General features: G+C 43.4%; 1 protein-coding gene across 2 annotated transcripts in view; it reads left to right on the forward strand.

Annotated features, from left to right (window-relative positions):
• Positions 1–25,393, forward strand: part of KIF24 (kinesin family member 24) — a 135,299-nt gene that overhangs the window by 39,298 nt on the left and 70,608 nt on the right. For both annotated transcript variants that reach the window (XM_069216235.1, XM_069216153.1), the window contains exons 4-8: positions 6,042–6,139; positions 11,660–11,875; positions 14,506–14,593; positions 19,585–19,706; positions 21,712–21,817. In XM_069216235.1, the coding sequence (XP_069072336.1) occupies positions 6,042–6,139; positions 11,660–11,875; positions 14,506–14,593; positions 19,585–19,706; positions 21,712–21,817 (630 nt within the window). The remainder of the gene's footprint in view (positions 1–6,041; positions 6,140–11,659; positions 11,876–14,505; positions 14,594–19,584; positions 19,707–21,711; positions 21,818–25,393) is intronic.

Genomic DNA, 25,393 nt, shown 5'->3' on the forward strand with positions numbered 1-25,393 from the left:
CCCTCAGAGGGGTTGGCCTTTTCAAACTCTGCCAAAAGCTCCTGGAGCTGTATTTTGGTAGGTTTGGGGCCCATTGTTATTTTCTTTATTTTACAGAGTGACCTTAGCTCCCTCATCTTAAGATGGAGGTAAGGTGTGGTGTCGAGTTCCACCACAGTCACATCTGTGCTAGACATTTTGCTTCTAAAAGTTGGAATACTTTTTAAGAATCTACAACTAGTTCTAGGTTCTAATTCAAACTTTTACAAACTTTTAAACTCTAAAAGAAATGCTAAACAGGATCTAACACAAGGCCCTAGCAGGTCTTTTAAGAATTTAGAAAACTTTTCAAATTGCAAAAATCAATTTCTAATGACAATTTTGGAATTTGTCGTGTGATCAGGTATTGGCTGAGTAGTCCAGCAAATGCAAAGTCTTGTACCCCACCGCTGATCCACCAATGTAGGAAGTTGGCTCTGTATGTGCTATTTCAAAGTAAGGAATAGCATGCACAGAGTCCAAGGGTTCCCCTTAGAGGTAAAATAGTGGTAAAAATAGATAATACTAATGCTCTATTTTGTGGTAGTGTGGTCGAGCAGTAGGCTTATCCAAGGAGTAGTGTTAAGCATTTGTTGTACATACACATAGACAATAAATGAGGTACACACACTCAGAGACAAATCCAGCCAATAGGTTTTTGTATAGAAAAATATCTTTTCTTAGTTTATTTTAAGAACCACAGGTTCAAATTCTACATGTAATATCTCATTCGAAAGGTATTGCAGGTAAGTACTTTAGGAACTTCAAATCATAAAAAATGCATGTATACTTTTCGAGTTATTGACAAATAGCTGTTTTAAAAGTGGACACTTAGTGCAATTTTCACAGTTCCTGGGGGAGGTAAGTTTTTGTTAGTTTTACCAGGTAAGTAAGACACTTACAGGGTTCAGTTCTTGGTCCAAGGTAGCCCACCGTTGGGGGTTCAGAGCAACCCCAAAGTCACCACACCAGCAGCTCAGGGCCGGTCAGGTGCAGAGTTCAAAGTGGTGCCCAAAACACATAGGCTAGAATGGAGAGAAGGGGGTGCCCCGGTTCCGGTCTGCTTGCAGATAAGTATCCGCGTCTTCGGAGGGCAGACCAGGGGGGTTTTGTAGGGCACCGGGGGGGACACAAGCCCACATAGAAATGTCACCCTCAGCAGCGCGGGGGCGGCCGGGTGCAGTGTAGAAACAGGCGTCGGGTTCGCAATGTTAGTCTATGAGAGATCTCGGGATCTCTTCAGCGCTGCAGGCAGGCAAGGGGGGGATTCCTCGGGGAAACCTCCACTTGGGCAAGGGAGAGGGACTCCTGGGGGTCACTTCTCCAGTGAAAGTCCGGTCCTTCAGGTCCTGGGGGCTGCGGGTGCAGGGTCTCTCCCAGGCGTCGGGACTTTAGGATTCAAAGAGTCGCGGTCAGGGGAAGCCTCGGGATTCCCTCTGCAGGCGGCGCTGTGGGGGCTCAGGGGGGACAGGTTTTGGTACTCACAGTATCAGAGTAGTCCTGGGGTCCCTCCTGAGGTGTTGGATCTCCACCAGCCGAGTCGGGGTCGCCGGGTGCAGTGTTGCAAGTCTCACGCTTCTTGCGGGGAGCTTGCAGGGTTCTTTCAAGGCTGCTGGAAACAAAGTTGCAGCCTTTCTTGGAGCAGGTCCGCTGTCCTCGGGAGTTTCTTGTCTTTTCGAAGCAGGGGCAGTCCTCAGAGGATGTCGAGGTCGCTGGTCCCTTTGGAAGGCGTCGCTGGAGCAGGATCTTTGGAAGGCAGGAGACAGGCCGGTGAGTTTCTGGAGCCAAGGCAGTTGTCGTCTTCTGGTCTTCCTCTGCAGGGGTTTTCAGCTAGGCAGTCCTTCTTCTTGTAGTTGCAGGAATCTAATTTTCTAGGGTTCAGGGTAGCCCTTAAATACTAAATTTAAGGGCGTGTTTAGGTCTGGGGGGTTAGTAGCCAATGGCTACTAGCCCTGAGGGTGGGTACACCCTCTTTGTGCCTCCTCCCAAGGGGAGGGGGTCACAATCCTAACCCTATTGGGGGAATCCTCCATCTGCAAGATGGAGGATTTCTAAAAGTTAGAGTCACCTCAGCTCAGGACACCTTAGGGGCTGTCCTGACTGGCCAGTGACTCCTCCTTGTTGCTTTCTTTGTTCCCTCCAGCCTTGCCGCCAAAAGTGGGGGCCGTGGCCGGAGGGGGCGGGCAACTCCACTAAGCTGGAGTGCCCTGCTGGGCTGTGACAAAGGGGTGAGCCTTTGAGGCTCACCGCCAGGTGTTACAGCTCCTGCCTGGGGGAGGTGTTAGCATCTCCACCCAGTGCAGGCTTTGTTACTGGCCTCAGAGTGACAAAGGCACTCTCCCCATGGGGCCAGCAACATGTCTCTAGTGTGGCAGGCTGCTGGAACCAGTCAGCCTACACAGATAGTTGGTTAAGTTTCAGGGGGCACCTCTAAGGTGCCCTCTGTGGTGTATTTTACAATAAAATGCACACTGGCATCAGTGTGCATTTATTGTGCTGAGAAGTTTGATACCAAACTTCCCAGTTTTCAGTGTAGCCATTATGGTGCTGTGGAGTTCGTGTAAAACAGACTCCCAGACCATATACTCTTATGGCTACCCTGCACTTACAATGTCTAAGGTTTTGCTTAGACACTGTAGGGGCACAGTGCTCATGCACTGGTACCCTCACCTATGGTATAGTGCACCCTGCCTTAGGGCTGTAAGGCCTGCTAGAGGGGTGTCTTATCTATACTGCATAGGCAGTGAGAGGCTGGCATGGCACCCTGAGGGGAGTGCCATGTCGACTTACTCATTTTGTTCTCACTAGCACACACAGGCTTGTAAGCAGTGTGGCTGTGCTGAGTGAGGGGTCTCTAGGGTGGCATAATGCATGCTGCAGCCCTTAGAGACCTTCCCTGGCATCAGGGCCCTTGGTACCAGAGGTACCAGTTACAAGGGACTTATCTGGATGCCAGGGTGTGCCAATTGTGGGATCAATGGTACATTTTAGGTGAAAGAACACTGGTGCTGGGGCCTGGTTAGCAGGGTCCCAGCACACTTCTCAGTCAAGTCAGCATCAGTATCAGGCAAAAAGTGGGGGGTAACTGCAACAGGGAGCCATTTCTTTACAGCTACCTTTTAAAGTTGTGAATCTCCATCTGGTTCTTTTGCGGTCGGGGGGGGGGGTCCTCCGGATTCAGACTGCAGCCTTTGTTGTGGTGGAATGGAGGGGTCAACCCAGGGTGGGCACTTGCTCAAAATCGCCTGGGGACCAGCTCTAGTCATTTGGGCCACCTGGACTCGGGCCATTGGCGTCGGGTGCCGAGTGGTCAGGATTCGCGGATCCGGGGCAGTTCTGGAGTACAGATGGAGTTTATTTTTGGGCAGGGCAGCTGTTCATGGGGGTTCTTGGTCCTCTGTGATGCGGGCAGTCCTCTGGAGGCTTCTTAGAGGTCGCTGGACCCGCAGTATGTGTTGCTTTCTTTTGCAGGGCTTTTTGAAGCTGGAGACAGCCAGTAGGGCTGGGACCAAATCAGTTTTTGTCTTTTGTCTTCTCTGCTGAGGTTTCAGCTTAACAACACAAAAGGATGATGGACGGAGTGCTGACAATGCAAACACTCTCCCGCAGTCACAGATCTGGGTTTAATCCATCGTTCTTTTGCTCACCATGCCACCCCAGTTTGAACCCAGCCATATGCAAATCAGTCTTGACCCTGTTCCTCATGGGGACCTAGATCTGTGACTGGGGGTGAATGTTTGATTTGGTCTACATTCCGTCCATCAACTGTTCTTTTTGCATTTGTCACCCCAAGTGGGAAGGGTATGCCCAGACGTGGGTCCCGTGCTCACTATGCCACCAGATTCAAGCTATCCTGGCTTAAGAGGGGTGATACACCGAAACCGGTCCCAGGATGCTTGTTTCTGGTCTAGGGAGGACTTGGCCTGGCAGTTTGGGCTGGACTGTTCCCTTGGGGAGCCCTATGCTGTGGAGGTTGTCTAGGAGGGATGCTGTGTTGGGGTCTTGTAGGTTGTCGAGGTGGAAGTTGAGGTCTCCCAGTAGGGTGTAGTTGGTGGCTGCGATGACTTGTGCGGTGATGCAGTCAGTGATGGAGTCGGAGAAGGGTGTGCGGAGTCCAGTGGGTGGTAGATGAGGGTTCCCCTGAGGGTGGACGTAGGGCTGGTCTATAGTTTAAAATGAAGGTGTTCCATCAGGCTTGTGGGGTCTTCGGAGGGAGTGCCTTAGGGGTAGTCCCAACTGTACTGGTCACTCCTCTTTTTTTTTTTCCTGAGTTTTCTGACAAACTTTCAGCCAAAAGTGGGGCTTTGTCCGGGTGGCGGGCATCTCCACTAGCCAGAAGTGCCCTGGAGCACTGTAACAGGAAACCCAATCCTTTGAGGCTTACCTCCTAGTGTTACAGTTCCTGCAGTGGGGAGGTGTGAAGCAGCTCCTCCCAGAGCAGGCTTTGGTTCTGGCCCGAGAGAGCACAAAGGCCCTCAACTCATTGGGTCAGAAACTTGTCTGCTAGTGGCAGGCTGACACAGACCAGTCAGCCCTACACTGGAGTATTGGGTAAAATACAGGGGGCATCTCTAAGATGCCCTCTGTGTGCCTTTTAGACTAAATACACCACTGGCATCAGTGTGGGTTTATTGTGCTGAAAGCTTTATACTAAACTTCCCAGCCGTCAGTGAAGCTATCATGGAGCTGTGGAGTTTGGAATGACAAACTCCCAACCCATGTACTTAATATGGCCACACTGCACTTACAATGTCTAAGCATATATTTAGACACTGTAGGGGCATATTGCTCATGCAGCTATTCCTTCACCTGTGGTATAGCGCACCCTGCCCTAGGGCTGTAAGGCCTGCTAGAGTGATTACTTACCTATGACACAGGCAGTGGTTTGTGGGCAAAAAGTGGGAGGATACTGCAAACAAGGGGCCAGTTTCCACCGCTTGGCATGGAGTGAGAATTGGGAGTTCAAATCTAGATGTGTACTAGTTCTTGCTTGTTCTTGGCAAACAACAGGAATTCTCATTGAGGTCTTTTTCATTGCTGAATACTTTTACTTTTAAAGTGATGATGTTGAGTCTGCTCCCACCCTGCTGGTTTTACTCTTTTTTTTTTACATTTTTAAAACAGGCCCCCACTCTATCAGGCAGAAGGTGGCCACACATTACATTCCTAGAAGGACACTTAGGTTTGCGTCCCCACAATGTATCCCACGACTCCTACACAAATGTCTAAAACATGGTGACTGATGCGTGGGAGTATTGGGATGCAAGCTTTGGAATATCCTGAATCCCCAAGTCAGAGTTGGACAAAACTTCCTCAGTTTCAGTAAACCTCTTAAAACTACACTCTTCCAGAAATCATTTTTCTGATTCCAGTCTTTCTAAATACAGGCTGACGTGTTCACCCCATCTTGCTGGACTCGTATATTGCTTTTGTTCATCACTGATCCTTCTATAAAACTGCTACGGAGCATTGCTTTTGGTCCTCACTTATCTTTCTATAAAACGGCTACGAAGTAACCACAAGATGATATCTTGTGTTTCAGATGCATAAATGATACCTAAATCATGCCAAGCTCCGCAGACATATGCTTGTACTTAAAATTTAATTTATGACTAATCAGGATAATACCCCAACCCGACACCACATAATCTGCCCCCGCTTTGCTAGTGTTCTGTTGTGGCAACTCTGTTAGCACTATGAAATCTGTGGCATGCTGTTGGTTTTCATTTTTTTTTCTCTCACTCTTTCTCTCTATCGCATATGGGTTATGTAATTGGTTGTGTTTTCTGGTCTGTAACTTCCTGCTTTTATTGAGTCGATAAACTACCTGTTTGGCCTCTTGCACAGTAAAATATCAAAAATGTGATGATCAGCTCTGCAAATATATGTATTTGGTAAACACACACAACAAGAAATCACCTGTTGCTTTTCCCTCATCAATCCCTTGTTGCTATGAAACACCCACAAGCATTATCTACAGTCTAATGATTTCCTTTTTACCTGGTGATGTCTTTCTTTTTTAGCATGTCTTTTATTTTGATGAAGTCTTTAGCGAGGCACTGACCAACCAGGACGTTTACATGAGGACTGCTCACCCGCTGATTCAGCACGTTTTCAATGGGTAACTTTCAATTTTCCATTCCAGGTTCTGCTGTTTCTACTATGTTTCATCAGATGGCTCCACCAGTTTCCTAATTTGCTGGGCCAAAGAGTTACCACCTTATACACTGACATAGTGTGATCAACAAAATGTATCCATTGAGGCATAGGTGTAAACATTTAAAAATTTAAATGTAAAAAGGTATTTTCTTTTATATTTAAATTGTATATTTTTTTGTATTCCAGTGGGGGGCTTCTTGCTATGATCATTGTATTTTTCTCAATTCTGGATGTTTTTATTAGCACCAACTGTCTAGTCCTAATTTAAAACTCGGTGGAGAATAACTAGCCATGGATTGATCCATGGGACGTGGAGGAGGATAGAACATGTACATTTGTTCCGGCCCATGTTGAAAGGATTTGGAATGGTTCTGGAACTGAAACCAAAAGCTAAGAATGTGGGGATTTAGCTGGTCGAAATCCGTGTATGTTCTATAACTCTCACAGGGAGGCAATACGTCGATCTCTACAGGGCGAGAAAGATTGTCAGGTCCCGCTCCCTCACAGAGTCTAGAATTTTAGGTGTAATGGCTGACACCGTTACAAGATTGCATTTTAATTGCACGCTTAAGCGCACTCTCCCTAAGCTCTATTGATTGGTTACCAGATGTATAAATCGCTGCAGTGAGGTCCCTGGTTGGATGTAGGAATTGGGATATGCCTCTGACCTGCTGAGATTTCTTCACTGGACAGTGCTAGTTAAATAATTTAGAGTAATAGTGGTTGTCTTTCCTATAAGATGCTGCAGGCCAGGAGTCTTAGATCAAGATCTCTAAGAAAACTAATCGTTCCCCCCTTTTAAGCTGCCCACTGGTGCAAAGAAATCTGGACGCAACTGCTCTCCTTTGAATCTATCTGCATTTGACACTTCGTACTAAACCCAACCTGTATTATTGCCCAAGAAAGTTACAAAAAATGTCCTCCTGACCTAGAAGTCTCCTCCCTTTCTGTTGCCTGCTGACCAACACTGTGTTTGGATAAACAAATGGTGTGTTTTCTGCCCATTCACTATCTTAGATAGTGAATATGTTAAATTATTTGGTTCTCTTTTTCTGCTCTGTGCTGACTTGATTGGATCACATTTGGCATTTATTATTTTACTATATGCACAGCCAAGCTAATTATGTGGCAATATAGAACTAAACTATGGGACTTGGTTGCATTTTGTGGCAATCGAATGCAATTTATACTTCATATTATGCATTCAGTAGTACAGGATTTCCCTAAATTTAGAATGCCATTTTAGAATTAAATATGTAGGCGTTTTTTGTCCTGCTTTAGTGACCAGAGACGCACATTAAACACCATCCTCTCACCAGGTCCATATTAAAGCATCTGCAAAAAATAAGTGCCACTTTAGTACCAGAACGCAGCAGTCAACTCGTGAAAGGTGAATATTTAACGTAACTTGAAAAGTGTCAAAAGGTGCATTGTATTCCATGAGTAGTCTTCATAGTTACTGTTTATTCATTGAATGAGGAACATTTTATTTTTATTGCAATCTGCTGATGATGGATCATGTGGCAATCACAGCAAATCCATAATTATGTGGAACACAGTACATCCTCAGAATTACTTCATTCTAGTGGCTTCACCAATATGTCCAAATTGTGGTCCTAGCCTTTGGAGTTATTCGTTCTGATGGATCTCTTCAGTGTGCCTCATTCCAACGCCCATCTTGTTCAAATCCTCGATTCAGCACTAAGATGTTTCAAGGATATCCAAGAAATAAGCTGCCCTGGCATCAGTTTTACAGGTGTTCTCATCAGTTCTAATCTCCAGCACTGGTGGCGTTGTCACACATGATTTGATCTGAAATTTCTGCATTGTTTGTACTGACACAAATGTAGGGCCTCATTACGACTCTGGTGGTTAGATGAGCCTCACTCCTCCAGTCGTATTACGATGTCTCCACCTGGCTGACCGGCAGAAACATCATGTTACGACATTTCCGCTGGTCAGCCTGGTGGAAACAGTGCCACATCATTGGCGTCGCCTCCCTTAAGGGAACAGAGGCCAATGCCATCGCTCACCAGCACCCTTGGAATGTGCACTGTCTTCAGAGAAGACAGTGCACATTCCAAGGGTGCTGGCAGGCAATGGGCATGGGCAGTGCAGGGGCCCCCCTCTGGCCCCCTAGCACTGGCTTTCTGCCAGCCGTTTCATGGCGGGGACCGCACCATGAAAATATCTGGCGAAAGAGGACTATCAGCACTGTGGTGCTGAACTCCGTGTCACCGTACCTGACCATGACTCCGACCGCCACCACCCCGTTGGAATCCATGATCCTGGTGGTGGTGGCGGCCGTCCGACCGCCAAGGTTGTAATCTGACGGTTGGACTGCCAGGAGTGCAGCGGCCCGACAGCTACCATGGATTTGGCGGTACACAGACCTCCAAACTCTTAGTGACATCCTGAGTCTTTACCGTCCTTAATCTTTAGATCAGTGTGCATGCAAGAAACAGAGAAAATAGAGGTTTCCTTAGTAGCAAAAGTTGTTAATGTTGTTTTAATCTGAATATGTAGAGCAAGAAGCACAAACTGTGAACTTTTTGCATCAAAGGGTACATGCCTGAAGCTGCTCTGTATCCGGGGACTCACGGTTAGTGCGAAAAAATTCTGGAAGCCCCATCATCTGTAAGAAAATCACCCCTTATCTCTAGTACATTTTTGAAGTCCAATGTTCTGTAACAAAGCTAGTTCGTGGGTCCCTGACTCAATACGATGCCAGTAGCCCGGTCACCTGGCACCTCTAGTTGCTCCATTGCAACAGTGTGTATCACGCTATTGTAAATCTTGAGAGAGGCGTAAAGTAAATTGTATTGAGAGGCAGTGAATTTGCTCATGAAGGCCTTCTAACATGACCAAATTAAAAATGACTATGGGATCCCAGAGGTGAGCACCATGCTTCATACTCCTTTCTATTTCTACTGTCCCTGGACAAACTTGGCTATTCTCTGAGCATGTAGGGGGCATGGACCAGTCTTCCTCAGAGGTTGTGGTCTCAGAAGATAGAGGGTGTTCTGTCTTCCTCCAATGTCTCCCAGGAGGCGCATCTGCTTCTGATTTCTGCTCCTTTCTTTAGGAGTGTGTTATCTACAGGGGTTCTGTTTAATGTAAGACAGTACATTGCAGGCAAATAGGCAATTGAGCAAGAGTAACTCAGCTTGCACATTGTAAGAAAATCAGAACTATTTTGCAGCTCTGTATGGCGCGGAGTACTGATTGTAAATACAGTCTTGAAAGCTTCCCTGGCCGGGCCCACTCCTAATCTCGTGAGCAAAACCAGAGCTGTGTGTGAACATGCAGGATGGTGCAGGGAAAACACTCACAAGAGACTCCATCAATCCATGTCATCCGAGAAAAGTAATAGAACTGTGCACGTGGGAAGGTGAAGGTGTAGGCTACAGGCCATGTTTCAACCAGTATCTGTACTTCCAGTAAAGAAAAAGCTTAAAAACTAGGTTAGTATGTTTTTTTATCATGCAAGCATAGGTCATTCCATCTTTCACACCGATGAGCCTACAAATGTATAGTCACAAGAAAATAGCCTCTAAAGATAGAACACTTGAAAAGCAAGCACCGAGGGAATGGAAATGAGAACAGGAATGAATGGCTATTGCCTTTTTTATTTGTGTATTTATTAATAGCAAATAGCATTTCAAACAACACACTTTCCATAGATTCCAACGCAGGCGGAACGACAAAACAAAAATGTAGGGTATTTTGGGTTTGTGGAAAAAAAGCATCAGGAAAATCTCTGTGTTGATGAATGTTCCAAGTTGACTAAATACAAGTGAGGTGTGCTAATGGGCACAGGACTCCTTCAGACTGTGAGGGGTGGCCACTTAGAGTTTATTCAGAGAGACTATAGGCCTATGGAGAATACAGAAATATTGGCCAAATTCTTGAGGGTGCATAGGGTTAATGCAGCATAGATAGTATACTGGTTCATTTCTGTTTTATTGGTGCGCTTCATGAAGCATACACCCGCCTACATCCACTGGCAGGCAGGGTTTGAAAATGAATAGAATAGATCAACAATTTTAACTAGGATTATGTATACTGGGAACCCGGGGAGCTTGGTTTTAAACATTGCATCTGTATCTGAAGAGACTTCCTCCCAATTGTGTTTCAGTCTGGGTCAGTGCCAGAGCAAGGGTTTATTGTGCCTGTGCCTCCCCATTTCCTACAGCACTCTGCCTTTCTTAAGGGGTTCCATTCACATACTCTTGCTGGTGTGTAGTACTGATTAGATGCTGTTTTAACCAGGATCTCCTCCCTGCCTTTTACACTGATGTCTGTCAACCAGGCTCTGTAGTGTATATTTCCTCATTCCTTGTTAGTGAGAGACCAACCTAGTTCATCTTCCCATCTTTTCTGAGGTAGGGATTTTTCCGCCTGTGGTGTGTAGGAGAGAAACATACATAATATTAAATATATATATATATATATATATATATATCTGACAATAAGCGTCCTGTTATCTTCTATTGTGATGAGGTATTTCTCAAACTGAGTCTGTGGTCTACTAGCATGTGGTTTGATTGAAGTGTGTTATCCAGTGCCTTAGCTGAAGGTACCACAGTTCTTTCTCCCTCTGGCATCCCCTAGTCATTTTTAATTTGATCATATGCTATAAGGCCTTCACAACTGTAGAAATCCCCTATTCTACTGCAGCCTGCTTTCTGTCTTGTGGTGTATGCTTCCTCTTTCATCACTGGAGAAAAATATGCATTATTTATGATTGGTGTTAATGGTGAGAGGGTGGTACTGAGTCCTTTCACCACCTGGCTGCCACGTTGACCCTTTTGTTGGGGGGGCAACTGTAAGTCCCATGATACATATTTCTTGGGTAGCTATGCTGTCTTCCATGTATACCCGTTACTAATTGATGAATAAAACAGTAAAGCTTTCTGTTCCAGCCCAGTGCTATTCTATAAGGTATCAAAGCTGGGTGCAGGTAGTAATTAGTCCGATTAGGAATGCCATGTGCCCTCTCGTCACGGTTTCAGTAGGCAAATCTCTTCACCACTCTTGATTGCTTTCCAGCCCAGATAAAACCTCTATTAGTATTTGTATTTTAGTGAGCACAACCCCGCGGGTTGTAATGGAAGGGTTTGCATCACAAACAATTCTCTAAGTAGGATTACTTACAATTAATTACAGACTAGCAATTTTTGTTTTTTTAGGGAGAGGCAATAAGGTCACACTATAAACAACTATGTTTGATGACTAAAAGACACTTGCAATAGAGAAGTTTCTCATGCTGAACCAGAAGTTAAAGGTGATCCATCAGCAGTTCTCATCACTTAAGATTTTATTTTTTAATTAACATTTGCCAATCCCCGATCAAGAAACATGCCACAGGTCCTTACACCCATTTGTGTATGTTTTTAATTATTTTGTGGCATTTATGATACAGTCCCCAATGCTAAATAATGCCTTCAAAACAAATTAAAAACAATACTTCTCTTTACAGCGGACATGCTTCCTGCTTTGCTTATGGACAGACGGGTGCTGGAAAGACGTATACCATGATCGGCACACCACAGAACCCTGGGTTGTATGGCCTGGCTGCAAAAGATATCTTCCGGCAATTGGAGACTTCACAGCCAAAGAGAAATCTATTTGTCTGGATCAGCTTCTATGAGATTTACTGTGGTCAACTTTATGATCTCCTAAATGGGAGGAAAAGGTAACTGAGCTTCTGCTAGAGGAATGTTTTAGATGTCATGGTATTAGGAGGCAACTATTGTTTTATAGGTGACTTTTGAGTGGTTCCGGTTTGATAAGGTAGTTTCAGGCGTGAGTCACTGATTCTTAAGCGAAGGGGCTTTAGAACTGCAATCAGGAGGATACTGAAACACTGTTGTGTAGCTACTTAAATACATTAACCATGACTTTTTTATTTTTTGGATTCTCAGACACTGATTTCCCCCTTCCTTCCGTCACAGATTTGTAATTTTTGCCGTTACAGGAGAATGTAGAACTAATTTTTTGTGGCTTTAACAACATTTTTAGGCACTCTTAATACTTTAATTTTGGATTTTTTAAGCATTTGTTTCTGGGCGTCTTTCTCTCACGTTGACTCACTTTTGTTCTGCCTCTGGGCTCAGTTTAATTACAATTCCATGTAAATGTTGTTGTCACACCTCACATGAAGCATTTCCAGTTCTGTTAAGGTTTGAAATGAAATGATGAGAGCAGCTATCTATCGTCATCCAATAAGACAAACAAGTACGTGGTTCTGTTGAGATTTTGACTCAATGACAGAAACCCAGTGACTCATGGGAGAGAAGGCCTACAAGCTCAGAAAATGCTTAATATTGTTTGCTTTCGGAAGAATCAAAAGTAGAACTTTATTGCAGAGACATATTCCACTGGAAAGCTCTCAACTAGAGAAAATTTAAAACTGAAAAACTGTTTTTAGAGGATGCTGTGCCTTCAAAAAATGTCACTTCTCCCTAAAGCTTTTTAACTTGGGTATTATTTGGCTGCAAAAATACCAAATATCAATCACAGAGTTGCAGCACAGAGTTAATAGAAGTACAGCTACGAAGCTGAGCACAGTGTGTCCCAAAGATCTATGCAGTTCAAATGTAAAAACTCCACCAATAAGAGCCAGATATGCGTCCACAAGTTTGCTGTTATCACAGCCATACAATAATGCAATTATATCCTCTACTCACAAAGGCTCCTAGAAGCATGATGGAATACCCAGTGGCCTGAGCCATAAGACATTCAACCTAAGAAGTTTGAATGATCATTCCATTTCCACTACTTTTCATAGAGTGTTATAAGTGCATTTAAGGATTTTGAAATTCAGGGATGCAGAGAATTCTTTCCACTATCCACTCCAGTAGTTATTTTGCCAATCATTCACTGCAGAGTCTACCCAGCTTCCAGAAACAGTTTTAGCCCAGCATCAGTTTCCTTCTGCTTCCAGTCAGTCTTCTTGTCAGTGACCGTATTACAGGTCACCGAGGGTGACTGAACCTGGCTTAAACTGTATTTACAAGCTGTTTATTTTAATAACAGATAAAATGAAAACATAAAGCCTAATTACATTAGGATAACCACTGACATTTACGAAACTTTGATGAAATAAACTATGAATGGATCTGAAGTGCACTTTGTTTTTGAAGGTGAAACTCTGCCTTTAAGAGCCAAAAACATGTGCCACAGTGTAGTAAAAGCAGTTAAATACCGGCTTATGGTAAATAGAAGGACAAAAGGTGTCAAAAATTGAAAACCATCACAAAGACATAGATGGTAAGATTGTGAAGAGCAGTAATACCTGATGGGTGTTACCGAAAGCATGTAGCAGAACTATCCTCTCACCAAAGCTCCGTAGACCTTTTAATAGCTGCTAGACCAATGTATATGATCTACCAAACTGCCTTTTGTAAATCTTTGCAGTACCACAGCCTCTGGTCCATTCTTAAAAAGAAACCGCAAGGTTCCCACCCATTTTGGTAGAGGGCATATGATGGAGAGTTGCATTATTGTTTTGTTGACACTACAAGGTGGGGAGGAGGTGAACAGGCATTCTGCTGTTGAAACACCCTACACCTCTCCAAGGCATAGGTCTGAAAAAGAAACCAGGGGAGCCCTATATTCAATTATAGTAGGATTACATTTTTTGTGTTGCTCCACACTTTCCTCCATTTCTTCTTTAAAAAAAAAAAAACATGGTTGTCTTATGATTGGATGCTGGACAAAAATCTCCAAGACTTTGGGCATATACAGCTTTTGATTTTTTAAGTATGTACTCAGGTTGGTTGTTAGAGCTCTGTGTAACAGCTGTTGGAGCTCTGAGTAGAAGAGCAACCAGAACAAAGTGCATATTCTAAATCTATTAAACACATTTTGGCACGAACCCCTCTGCATATTTAAAGTATTAGTCAACATGGTGGTGCCCCTTGTAGACCTCACTATCCTGAGCTCTAAAATATTTATTCCTCTATTTTTAGATTAGGGAAGCTTCATTGTGTATCTACATGTTGTTTCTTACAGACATCAAATTTGTCATATTGTGGACAACTAAAGACATTCTAGACAGAAATGCCTTTTTATTGCGCTATTAGTTATTTCTGCATTTGGACTCCTTCATTGGAATCTGTCTCATACTTCATGTGTCTAAAATTCTTTAATGCAAGATTAACTTTCAAAACGTAGTATTGAATTTTAGGGTGTACTACACTTCCTCATTGCATTTAAATTCATAATTTGAAACCATAGCCTACACCAATGCTGCTGTTATTGTGTATATGCAAACATTAGTTTTTTATCTGTTGGGTAATACTCAAGTTCATGTTTCCTTAGGCTCTTTGCAAGGGAGGATGGGAATCATGTTGTGCAAATCGTGGGATTGCGTGAAGTTCAAGTAGAAAGCGTGGACCTGCTACTCGAGGTAACTCTGTTATTCATCTCAAAGGGACTGAATAGCTGGTTTAGACGCTTCCGACCCCTTTCGTGTACATTTTATGTTATTTTGCTTATTTATATTATGCATTCTCACCAGTCCATAGAATAGATGAAGACTACCCTTTTCATATGACTTGTGTTTTGTTTTAATTTTATTTTATTGGTTTCACCCAACCAATTTGGTAAACTTGAACAGAATCCCATGGAAGAGTGGAGTCTGTAAAATAAATAGTTTTTAAGATGTCCTGTTTAAATTATAAGATGGTTGTATAGCAAGAGATGCAATTTTTGACAAATCAAGTGATCTATCTTAACCAAAATACACTATCCCGAGTTATTGTAATCAACCATTTATCAAATACGAGCCTCAAACAAATATCATAAGGGACAAGAAACAGCTGTAAATTACATAATGTTCATATATCAGTCCTTCACAGTTGAGCTGCTCCTCAGCCTCATGAAAGTGTAAAACTGAGCCATCGCTTTTAGAACTGTGGAAACCTCCCTGCCAGGAGTGTCAGGTAGTTTCTTATGGGCCACCTGAGAAGGGATTTAACAAGACCCCTAATCACAGTTTTACCCTGGCCCATATGGAGGCAGCTGAGATAGTTATTAATTCAGAACAAATACCAATGCTGCAGAACTAGGATTACAGGTAAATATATTTCCTTCTCCAGAATGGGATGCTCTCTGATATTTACTAATGGTAGAATAGAGTAGCAGCATATGTCTTGGAAGGAGAGCGAGGAGATTCTGGAGCCCCTGAAGTTGTGCCTGCATGTTTTAAGTGGATTGTTCGTTTTCTTATTACTGCATTGGCTGCTTCTAGTGAATCGATGACAGATTGAGTTTGCTTCAAATCTGTTATGCTAAATCATTTTTTTTTCTAAATATAACTATTTTTCTTTATTAATAAACAATGCCAAGGTATTTCTCCAGTGTGCCTAAAATCCTAAAATATAATTGATTTTTAAAAAGCAAAATAAAAAAAAGTAAAACATTACAGATTTAACGTATAAAACAATAGTCAGAAATTAATGAAGGTAAAATAACATTATCCATCCAAACCCCAAAACACTCTGTAACCGATAAATACATAATTATATGAAACATATTTGTACATTAAAATTAAATTTATATAAAATTGATTTCCAAATAAACACATTGCATAATTAATGTTAATCTCTTTCTATATTACAAACAATACCCACGCAATCACCCAATAAACCCCACAACCAAAAATGTAAATATATTAAATCATTTCTAAACTAATTAAACATACAAACCATAACAATTAACATATTACGCAATTAACTTTGCTATATCATTTAAGAAATACTATCCATTCATCCAGTTCCTCAGTAAACCCCTCAACCCAAAATTTCAATGTATTAAATTATGTAAAACATAATTAAAAATATGAATTATTAAATAAACAATACAAAAATAACAAATTAATCAAACGCAATATGTAAATAAAAAAACGCTACCCAACAAACCCCCAGATAAACCTAACCCAAATAAAATACATTATAACATTATTTAAAAATGATTACAAATGAATTTCACCAGAACATCAGAGCAGCCAAAAAAGCCACCATTCATTAACTCCTCAGTGCTCACAACAGCAAAAAGCTCTTTGCCATCATCAAAGAGTTCACGAACCCCTGGACAGACACCTCATCCATCCCTTCCTCTCTCCCAAGACCTGTGCGATGACCTTGCCACCTTTTTCCACCAAAAAAGGCTTCAGGAACCAACACCAGCCCGCACCACCCTCAAACACCACCACGGACCCAGCACCGCACCAGATCCTGGACCCCATCACCAAAGATGACACCCAAAGACTCATTAATTCCATCCATTCTGGAGCACCCTCACATAAGTGCTCTCATCATATCTCCAACCTGACCAGCGCCACCATAGCACCTGAGCTCTGCTGAACTATCAACCAATCCTTTGAGACCGCCACCTTCCCATCAGATTGGAAGCACACCGAGATCAACCCGCTGCTCAAGAAACCCACCTCCGATCCAGGAGAGCTGAAAAACTACAGACCCATCTCTCTGCTCCCCTTACCAGCTAAAGTAACGGAAAAGGCCATCAACCAGCAACTCACCAAATTCCTCAAGACACACCAAATCGTAGACCCATCCCAATCCGGATTCAGAAGCAACCACAGCACCAAAACAGCACTCCTAGCAGCCACCCACACCACACTAGACCATGAAGGCACAGCAACACTCATACTCCTTGACCTCTCCACTGCTTTTGACACTGATTCCCTCTCCACCCTCTACGCCAGACTACACAATGCCGGCATGCAAGATAAAGCACTGGAATGGATCTGGTCCTTCTTCACCGGAAGAACACAGAGTGTCAGACTACCGCTGTTCACGTCAGAACCCAAAGACACATGCTGCGGATTGTCCCAAGGATCATCACTCAGCCCAACACTTTTCAACACCTACATGGCCCCACTAGCCAAAATAATCGAACAACCCGGGCTAAACATAGTCTCCTACGCCAATGATACCGAACTGATCCTTTCCCGGTCGGATGACCCTGCAAAGACCAAGTGGAAATTTCCACAACTGGATGAGAGCAGTCGCCACCTGGATGCAAGCCTCAAACTCAACTCAGACAAGACGGAAATCGTCGTAATTGGCTCCATCCCTTACACATTGAACAACTCCAGGTGGCCCACCGCAGTGGGAAACGTCCCTGTTCCCATGGACCACGCACACAATCTGGGCATCATCCTAGAATCCTCTCTATCCGTGACCCGCCAAGTCAAGGCCATCTCATCGTCCTGCTTCCACACCCTCCGACTCCTTCAAAAGATTTTCAAGTGGATTACCCCCGACACAAGAAAGACCGTCTCCCACGCACTCATCACTAGCAAACTGGACTACGGCAATGTACTCTATGCCGGCATCACAGAGAAACTACAATCAAGACTACAAAGAATCCAGAATGAAGCAGCCAAACTTATCCTGGACATCCCCCGACACAGCCACATCTCCTCCCACCTCAGAGACCTACACTGTCTCCCAGTCAACAAGCGCATCACATACAAACTCCTGATCCACACCTACAAGGCACTACACAACATAGGACCTGCATAATGCAACCACCTCTTCGCCTTCTACCTACCCAACAGACAACACTGTTCTTCCCTGTTGGCCCTTCCAGCCATTCCCAAGATCTGGAAAAGCACAGCAGGAGGAAAATCCTTCTACCTCACAGCCTGGACATGGAACACGCTACCTCTCAAACTCAAGCAGACCTGATTGATTGACAATAAATAATTAGATAAAAACATAATACAGTAACACAACAGAGTAACAAAACACTAATCTAGTAAACAATATTTTAAACATCAATATTATTGTAAAACGGTTATGACCTCGCATATTACAGCACTCTTGATGTGTTCATTGACATAATTCATAGCATTACTGTATCTTTGATATTTGTCCACAAATTTTCGTGGTCACAATATTTTGACCACAATGTTATGATCACACAGTATTTACAATATTTAGGTGAAGCACCAATGAAGGCCATGAATGAAGCTCTTTTGTCACACACACACACACATACACACACACAACCCGAACCCCCACCTAATTCCCCCCCCCCCCCGATCCCCCACCTAATTCCCCCATCCACCACTTTTGTACAGGCGCCGGAAAACCAGTGGCTAATTAGGAGAGCATAAGATACTGGCTTCAACCGGGCAAATTATCAGTGACGAGTGGTGACCACTAAGAAATCAATCTATTGAAATGCAATGATCTATTCCTCTAGAAGAGCCCTTTCCTGCGACAACTAAAGTCCCCTCTCCCCTCTTTCACACACCCCTGAAGTCAAGAGACTGACGCTCCGACTACACGCAGAGGGGAAATGTTTACTTTACATTAATCCCCACAACATGTCCATTAAGGTTTGTGTTAAATTGTCTGAAAGAAACACTCTTGGCACACACCACAAGACAAATAAAACAAGAAAGCCTGATCAATCGAGGGCATACTTGACACACACGCCACCTCCAGTGCTCCGCTTTCTACTTTCCACACCCCTCTATAGTCCCTGTGTTACCTTCTTACATTTATCACTGTGTCCTTTCCTCCTAAATACATCCATGTCCCATTTAGTTATTTGTACTCCAGTTTTAGTCCATCACCCTCAGACATATTTGCATTGGCACTTGATGCACTTTCACATTTTGAGGTGGGCTCATGAGGACAATGGCTAAAATGAGTCCCTGGCTTACCAACCCCCAAGATATACACCAACTATTCAAACCTCTTTTGAATGCATAACACCTGGGCATGTCACAAAGTAGCCCCTGCTGTTGTACCAAGCTTACACTATAATATGATTAACTAAAGATAAAGTAAAACAAAATATCCAGTGAAATTATCTTAAATATTACCAATAGCAGTTCTTTAAAGCTATTATACAGTCTCTCTACATTTTCATTCTTTGTTATAAAACCTTTGGCATAATCTTCTGTTCCTCTGCATTCCAATATGAAGTTTATATTCTGCCAGCTGTTTGTTCTGTATGTTTCCTCATAAATCACAGAAAAAGGTAAAATCAGTGCAGCACAGTTTCCTTTTATTACAACTTCTACCTAAAGGAGCATGACTAAAAAGCACACATTTTACAAAATGGATTGTGGATGTCACAAGGTCCAAGGGTCTGATTTACAGTGTAAGTTGCACGAGTATATGGGCACTGCCAGGTAGTTCTTGATGAGTAGCCAAAGAAGGGCATTTGGCATTTTTTCTGGCCCTCTAACTCCATCTATGATCTATTACAATTTGGAGTGTTTTCTCCATTGCATAATGTTATTTAAATATTATGGCTTCAGAAAATGATGGTGCCAATCAGATCAATGTACAGATTTGTTTTGTTGAAAACAGTGCTTGCAGTTTATAGCAAAGGCATGTTTGTGCTTTACCCTAGGTAATCCATAAAGGCAGTCGAGAGCGGAGTACAGGGGCTACAGGAGTAAATTCAGATTCTTCTCGGTCTCATGCCATAATCCAGATTCAGGTTAAAGATTCTGCACGCAGGCTGTTTGGAAGGTAACCAGGAAGATCAAATGTGAAACCATATGTCTGGACCGATTGTATCATTTGCTGAAATCTATTGTAGAACAATTTGTGACAAATCCTGGATTAACCTAAATGAATCCATATCTGGACCCAGAGAAAACATTTCCTTTGAGACTGATTTTAACAAGAGCACATTAATTGAATTTAAATTTTTATTGGTTCTCATCTCCAAAATATCTAGACTCCAAAGGCAATGCAATTGGTATAACAGGAAGCAAAACTACGCTTTTGTAGCTTCTTACTAGTGAAAAGTAATTCTAATAAAAAAGGCTAGAACTTACTAAGTAACGGCCTCATTACGAGGCTGGCGGTCTTAGGACTGACAGCCTTGCGGTGGCGGTTGGACTGCTGCGGCTGTGGTGGTCCGACTGCAGTCCCTACCAGGATCACAGATGCCGACGGTGTGACGGCAATCTTGGTTGTAGTCAGCCAGGGCGGTGCTGAACTCCGTGCCACCTGGCTGATTACAACCTTGTTCTCCGCCAGCCTTTTCATGGTGGGACCCAGCCATGAAAAGGCTGGTGGAGAACAAGTGCTGGGAGCCACGGGGGGGCCTGCACTGCCCTTGCCCATGGCATGGGCAGTGCAGGGGCTTCCCTGCCCAGCACTGTCGGAATGCGCACTGTCTGCTTTGCAGACAGTGTGCATTCTGAGGGTGCTGGTCGGCCCCCTCTGTGCAACATGATAGCACTCACCTCCTTTAAGGGAGCCGAGTGTTATCTCGTAGCACAGTTCCTGCTGTTCAGACAATCTCGAACATTGTATTGGGGGTGGAGGGGTGGTGGCACCACTATGACAGTGGCATCTTCCCTGCAGTTTTGGCAGTCCCGTGGTGGGACCACCAAACTCCTAATGAGGCCCTAAGTAATTGAGTTCAAAGTGTGCTCTGAAAACAAAGCATGGAAAGCACAGAAAATGTTTGTAAATGGAGAATGCTGCATGGAGAGAGTAGTCACACAGGAATTTTATCTTTTCTGTGTACACCAATCGCTCTTTGAAACTGAACCGCTACCACACATCTAAAATGAAGCAATTGGTTTCAGTGCTAAAGACATTAATGTATAAAGATCCTTAACTTACTGCTTGCCTACCATATGATTCCCAAGGTGCCTCGCATCTTCATTCTATAGTTGGGCTCATTAGGAGGGTTGCGAATAGTATAACCTTTTTATCTTCGGAATTATTTTACTGGACGCAAGTGACTCTTTAGTTTTGATCATAATCTTTTTCACAAACTTCTGTCACGTATTGCGACCTGAGCAAGATGGCTTCAAGGATCTCCTCATTGGCATACTATCTGTATTCTTATGCTCTATCCATGAACCTGCAGTCAAAATATATTGTTTCATTGTTTAAATACAAGAAGCATAATGACACACCCCTGTGAAGAGACTGCTTGTCCATGCTTCTTTATGTAAATTCTGATGCAGCTTGGGGCTAGTTCTGAGACTCTCATCCAGTTTGCCAATCTTTACTTACAAATATTTTCAGTCAAATCATTGGCTGACTGTTGTATATGTAGTTACCCTGCATTAAATATGTTGGAATGTCTCTTTCTGGTAGGCCTGAAAATGTTAGGGCTCCTTCAGTCATATTACTCATCTCTCATACTCAGATTATATTTCATAATTCATACTTTTCTCAGCCTTCTAAGCCTACTCTCAGGCTTCTAGGCTCTGAAAGTGATATGTTCTATTTCGGTTCCATCCAAAGGAAGCCTATTCCACACATACGAATCAAGAGAATGATGGGCAATGCGCACTGGAAACACTGTGGTGGGTAACAGAGTATTTGTACCACGTGGCCTCTTAAACAAGAACATTGGTTGATGCAATTTTTTGAGCACAAAAAAATAACTTCCAGATTAAACTGATAGTTATGAGTTTCTTTAAAATTAAGAATCTTTCTTCAGCAGTCTCCTTCATGTTCTATTAAAATAGAAAATAATTGTGATTAACTTTGTTTATTTTGCTAGGATGTCTTTCATCGACTTGGCTGGTAGCGAGAGAGCAGCGGATGCCAGGGAGTCCAACAAACAAACCAAGTTTGAAGGAGCAGAAATAAATCAGAGCCTTCTAGCTGTAAGTTTAACTAGGCTTCCTGTTTAGTTGTAGTCTTCCAGAGATTTCTCTCTGCTGCCAGCTTGTGGATGTTTTTTTTTCTTCTTTAAAACTGACTTTACTCTGCTTTGCCACAATGGCAGCTTTAAGTGTTACTGTATAGGCTAAGTAGAGACACATTTAAGATAGTAAAGCTTATATGAAGTGTTTTTTCCCTTGCTAAAACTGTATTTCTGTTGGACATTGCAGTTCCATGCTGGTCTAGATGTTGTCTTGTAAGATGCTGATACCACAGTGGAGTCTCGGGATCAGCACACTTTAAGAAGTTTCAGATGGGCCGGTGGGGCCAATCCTTAAAACCTTTAGATCAGAAGCCTTATTATATATTGGGTTTACCTTCCTGATCTGCAGCACACCCTACATAAAGCACCCCTAAGACATATAGGACTCCGACTGTGCAAACGATGCACAAACTCACACCTGCACTCCAAACAGCACATAACTGGACCAGATGACAGTGCCCATGGTAAACATATTTAGTATTGAAGAGAAATCTGAAACCAGCTTCACTTTATTTTGCACAATTACTTAAATGCAAAAGACCCAAACTCCAACCAGTGAGAGCACTTTGAACTGCACTCCTCCTCAAAGGCCACCATACCTCAGATTTCTACTGCATGCCATGTAGACTAGAGCCACGTTGGAGCTCTTCTCAGAGTTCTTTCTCTAAACCATAAAAGTCTACCTTTTTCCATGGATGTCTGGAAATTTATGTGCTAGGGCAGATGCATTTAGAATTTGGCCTAGTAAAGTTTTGGATTTTCTGCAGACAGAAACTCCAAAGAAGGCTGTGGTTATACCTTGTGTCTCTTTGGTAAGAAAATGCAGATGGCCCCTGCAAAAAGGATATTTATTGCCTTTACCTATACCACATGCAAAAAGAGACTGCAGGATTTAAAGGAACTGTACTTCATAAGCCCTTAGCTACCATGCAGATTGTCTCTTCAGATGGCTCCAGAAAAAGACCTAAGCCAGGGGCCCTTACTCTTCAGAAGATGAGTCCACCCACAGTATCCCTTCAGAGGAAAATAAACCAAAGAAAAGGCCTGCTTAAGGAGGGAATGTATAACTAAAATTCACCTTCTCTGAGAAATTGGCTTGCACCCCCAGGTAACACCAGTAAAAAGTCTTAAGAAGCCAATGAAGAAGGGCTAAAGTGCATGTTGAGGTGTCTGTTAAAGCTGACAATCACAGCAAAACCCTCATCAAAGACATGCGGTCCATCAAGTACCCGAGAAACCCCTTTTGTCTCTGAGGCTTCGTCTCCATTCAAGTTTCAACTGGTTATTCCATCCTCAATGATGGTGTTTGTTGGCACCACATCTGCATCTGTTCTTCCATTGACAGCAGTGTCTACAAAGTGGACTGCCTCATCGTTTATGGCGCGTACGTTGACAACTTCTCCGTTGTCGAAGCCATTGTTGACAGCTCGATGGACAATGTCAAAGGGGTGTCGACTGCTCTGCTCCCGTAAAATACATCCTCAAGTAAGGTCCCCTCCCCCCAATTTCAGCCATAGCATTTTGACTCACCAGAAGAAAAATCCATGTCAGTCCTGCAACCTGTCCTGTGTAATTGCTAGTCAGATGTCGGGAAGAAGAATAGAGCCAACCATATGATCCAGACCAGGGCAAAAGTGAAGGACAGCTGCAATGCACCCAGAACGTGAGGAGGTGAACTGGGTATGGTCATCACCATTACAATAGACATTATGATGAGTGTTAAGAGTAAGATACTTCCCCAGAACAGCAAATGCTCATACTAGCAGTAGACTTGATCAAAGAGTTACACCATATGATGGTGGATAATTACACCAGATTTTCACAAGAACATTTTCTACAAATCTCAGTGCCGCCCATGTCCAAATCACCAATATAGTCACCACTTGCCCTTCCACAACTAACATCTCGTGCACACTCGACCAATGGACATGTTTATCCATAATGAGAGTATAAGAGGGCGAGCTTCATGAACACCCATCAGCTGAAATGGGCTAATTGCATTGCCTCAACAACAGGTGCTCCAGCGTCCTAGCATGCTGGCATTAGGGGTGGTTGGAATTGGCGGAATTTGGCAACTCTGCATTACCCTTATAACGCGGAGTTCCAGCCAAATTCCGCCAATCGCTGAGTAGTGGATTTTTTTTTCCTTCACGGCTCCAGAAACGCAAGCAAGATTTGGGACCCCCTAGCACCATTTTTTTTAACTCGGGCAGTTGTGAGCAGTCACTGTCAGAAGGCTGCTTTTCAAATAGATTGCCGCCTCTCAAGTAGATTTTCTACTCGAGCGGCAGCAAAATCAACTTGAGTGGCTGCACGCTCTTGCACACTGCATGGTGCCGTTCACACTGATTTTTCAGTGTGACACGCATATTTCCGCCGGTAGGCTAAACTCTTTGGAATTACACAGAGTGAAACTCTGCAAGTTTCACCCACCCCTAGCTGGCATACCGCCAGATGATGTAGCCTGCTTTCCCTCACTGCTAGAAAGGGTGTTCAAGTGCTTTGAATTGCCATTCTCTGAAGAAGAAATACAATGCTTCTTTTAGAGAGACACAGAGAAAATCTGTTGCATCTATTCCCATTTTCGGCAATATTGGACATTTTACAAGTATGCAGCTGCCAGCCTTGATCACCACACTCACTTCCAGGCTCTACAAGAAGTATATGGTGCCAGACAATACACCAGCATTGGCCCTATCCCTCTTTAAAGGCAGCTAATTCATTGGCCATTATGATAGAAAAGGAAGCAAACACTATCCTTCAGGTGGGAGAAAAAGCCCAAACCGCATCATCAGCCATGATCTACAATGCCAAAGATGTCTCTGGCTTAGATTTCCATCAAATGGCTGGGGCTGCTGTGCTCAGGGGCCAGGGCGCGCTTTGCACAACCTCTTTTCCATCTCAGGAACCTTATCAGATTGTAGGCATGCTGTGTGATGGGAAGAATCTGTGAACAAAGCATTTCAAGCTATCAAGTCTGACCCAAACAGTGCCATATCCCGTGCTGTGCATCAGTATCACAGGTGGCCTTTCAGGATTGCCTGAGGGAGGTTTCATGCAACCTTTATTGCTGGCTTCAAACACAGCATTTCCAGCCCCAGCAGTCAGCTCAGGAACTCTGTTACCTGCCAACCCATTACTCCCTTCTTCCAGAAATCTATAACCTTTTGCTTCTCTATGCAGCAACCCCAAAAAAAACGTTGTGGAAAACCCAGGCAACTAGATTCTCTACAACACTGTTGTCAGTTTCCTCGCATGACTACCTCATATCCTCTTGGTTCCTTTCTGGCCAAGTGGGTAGGAGAATTTCTTCTTCTTAATACAACTGGGTTGCTGTTAGAGCAGACAAACTGGTGTTGAATGTGGTCTACTTTGAGCATATGGTCAAACTCACCCAGCAACTAATGTAGCGTCCGCCGCTAAAGACACTATTAAAAGTAGAGATCCTGTCCATATTAAGAATCAGTTCTTGGAGCCGATCCCCAAATCATAGGGGAAGAAAGCCTTCTGAAATCTGAAGGATGGCATCCAATTG

Source organism: Pleurodeles waltl, chromosome 1_1, assembly GCF_031143425.1.
Source record: "Pleurodeles waltl isolate 20211129_DDA chromosome 1_1, aPleWal1.hap1.20221129, whole genome shotgun sequence".
Taxonomy (NCBI): domain Eukaryota; kingdom Metazoa; phylum Chordata; class Amphibia; order Caudata; family Salamandridae; genus Pleurodeles; species Pleurodeles waltl.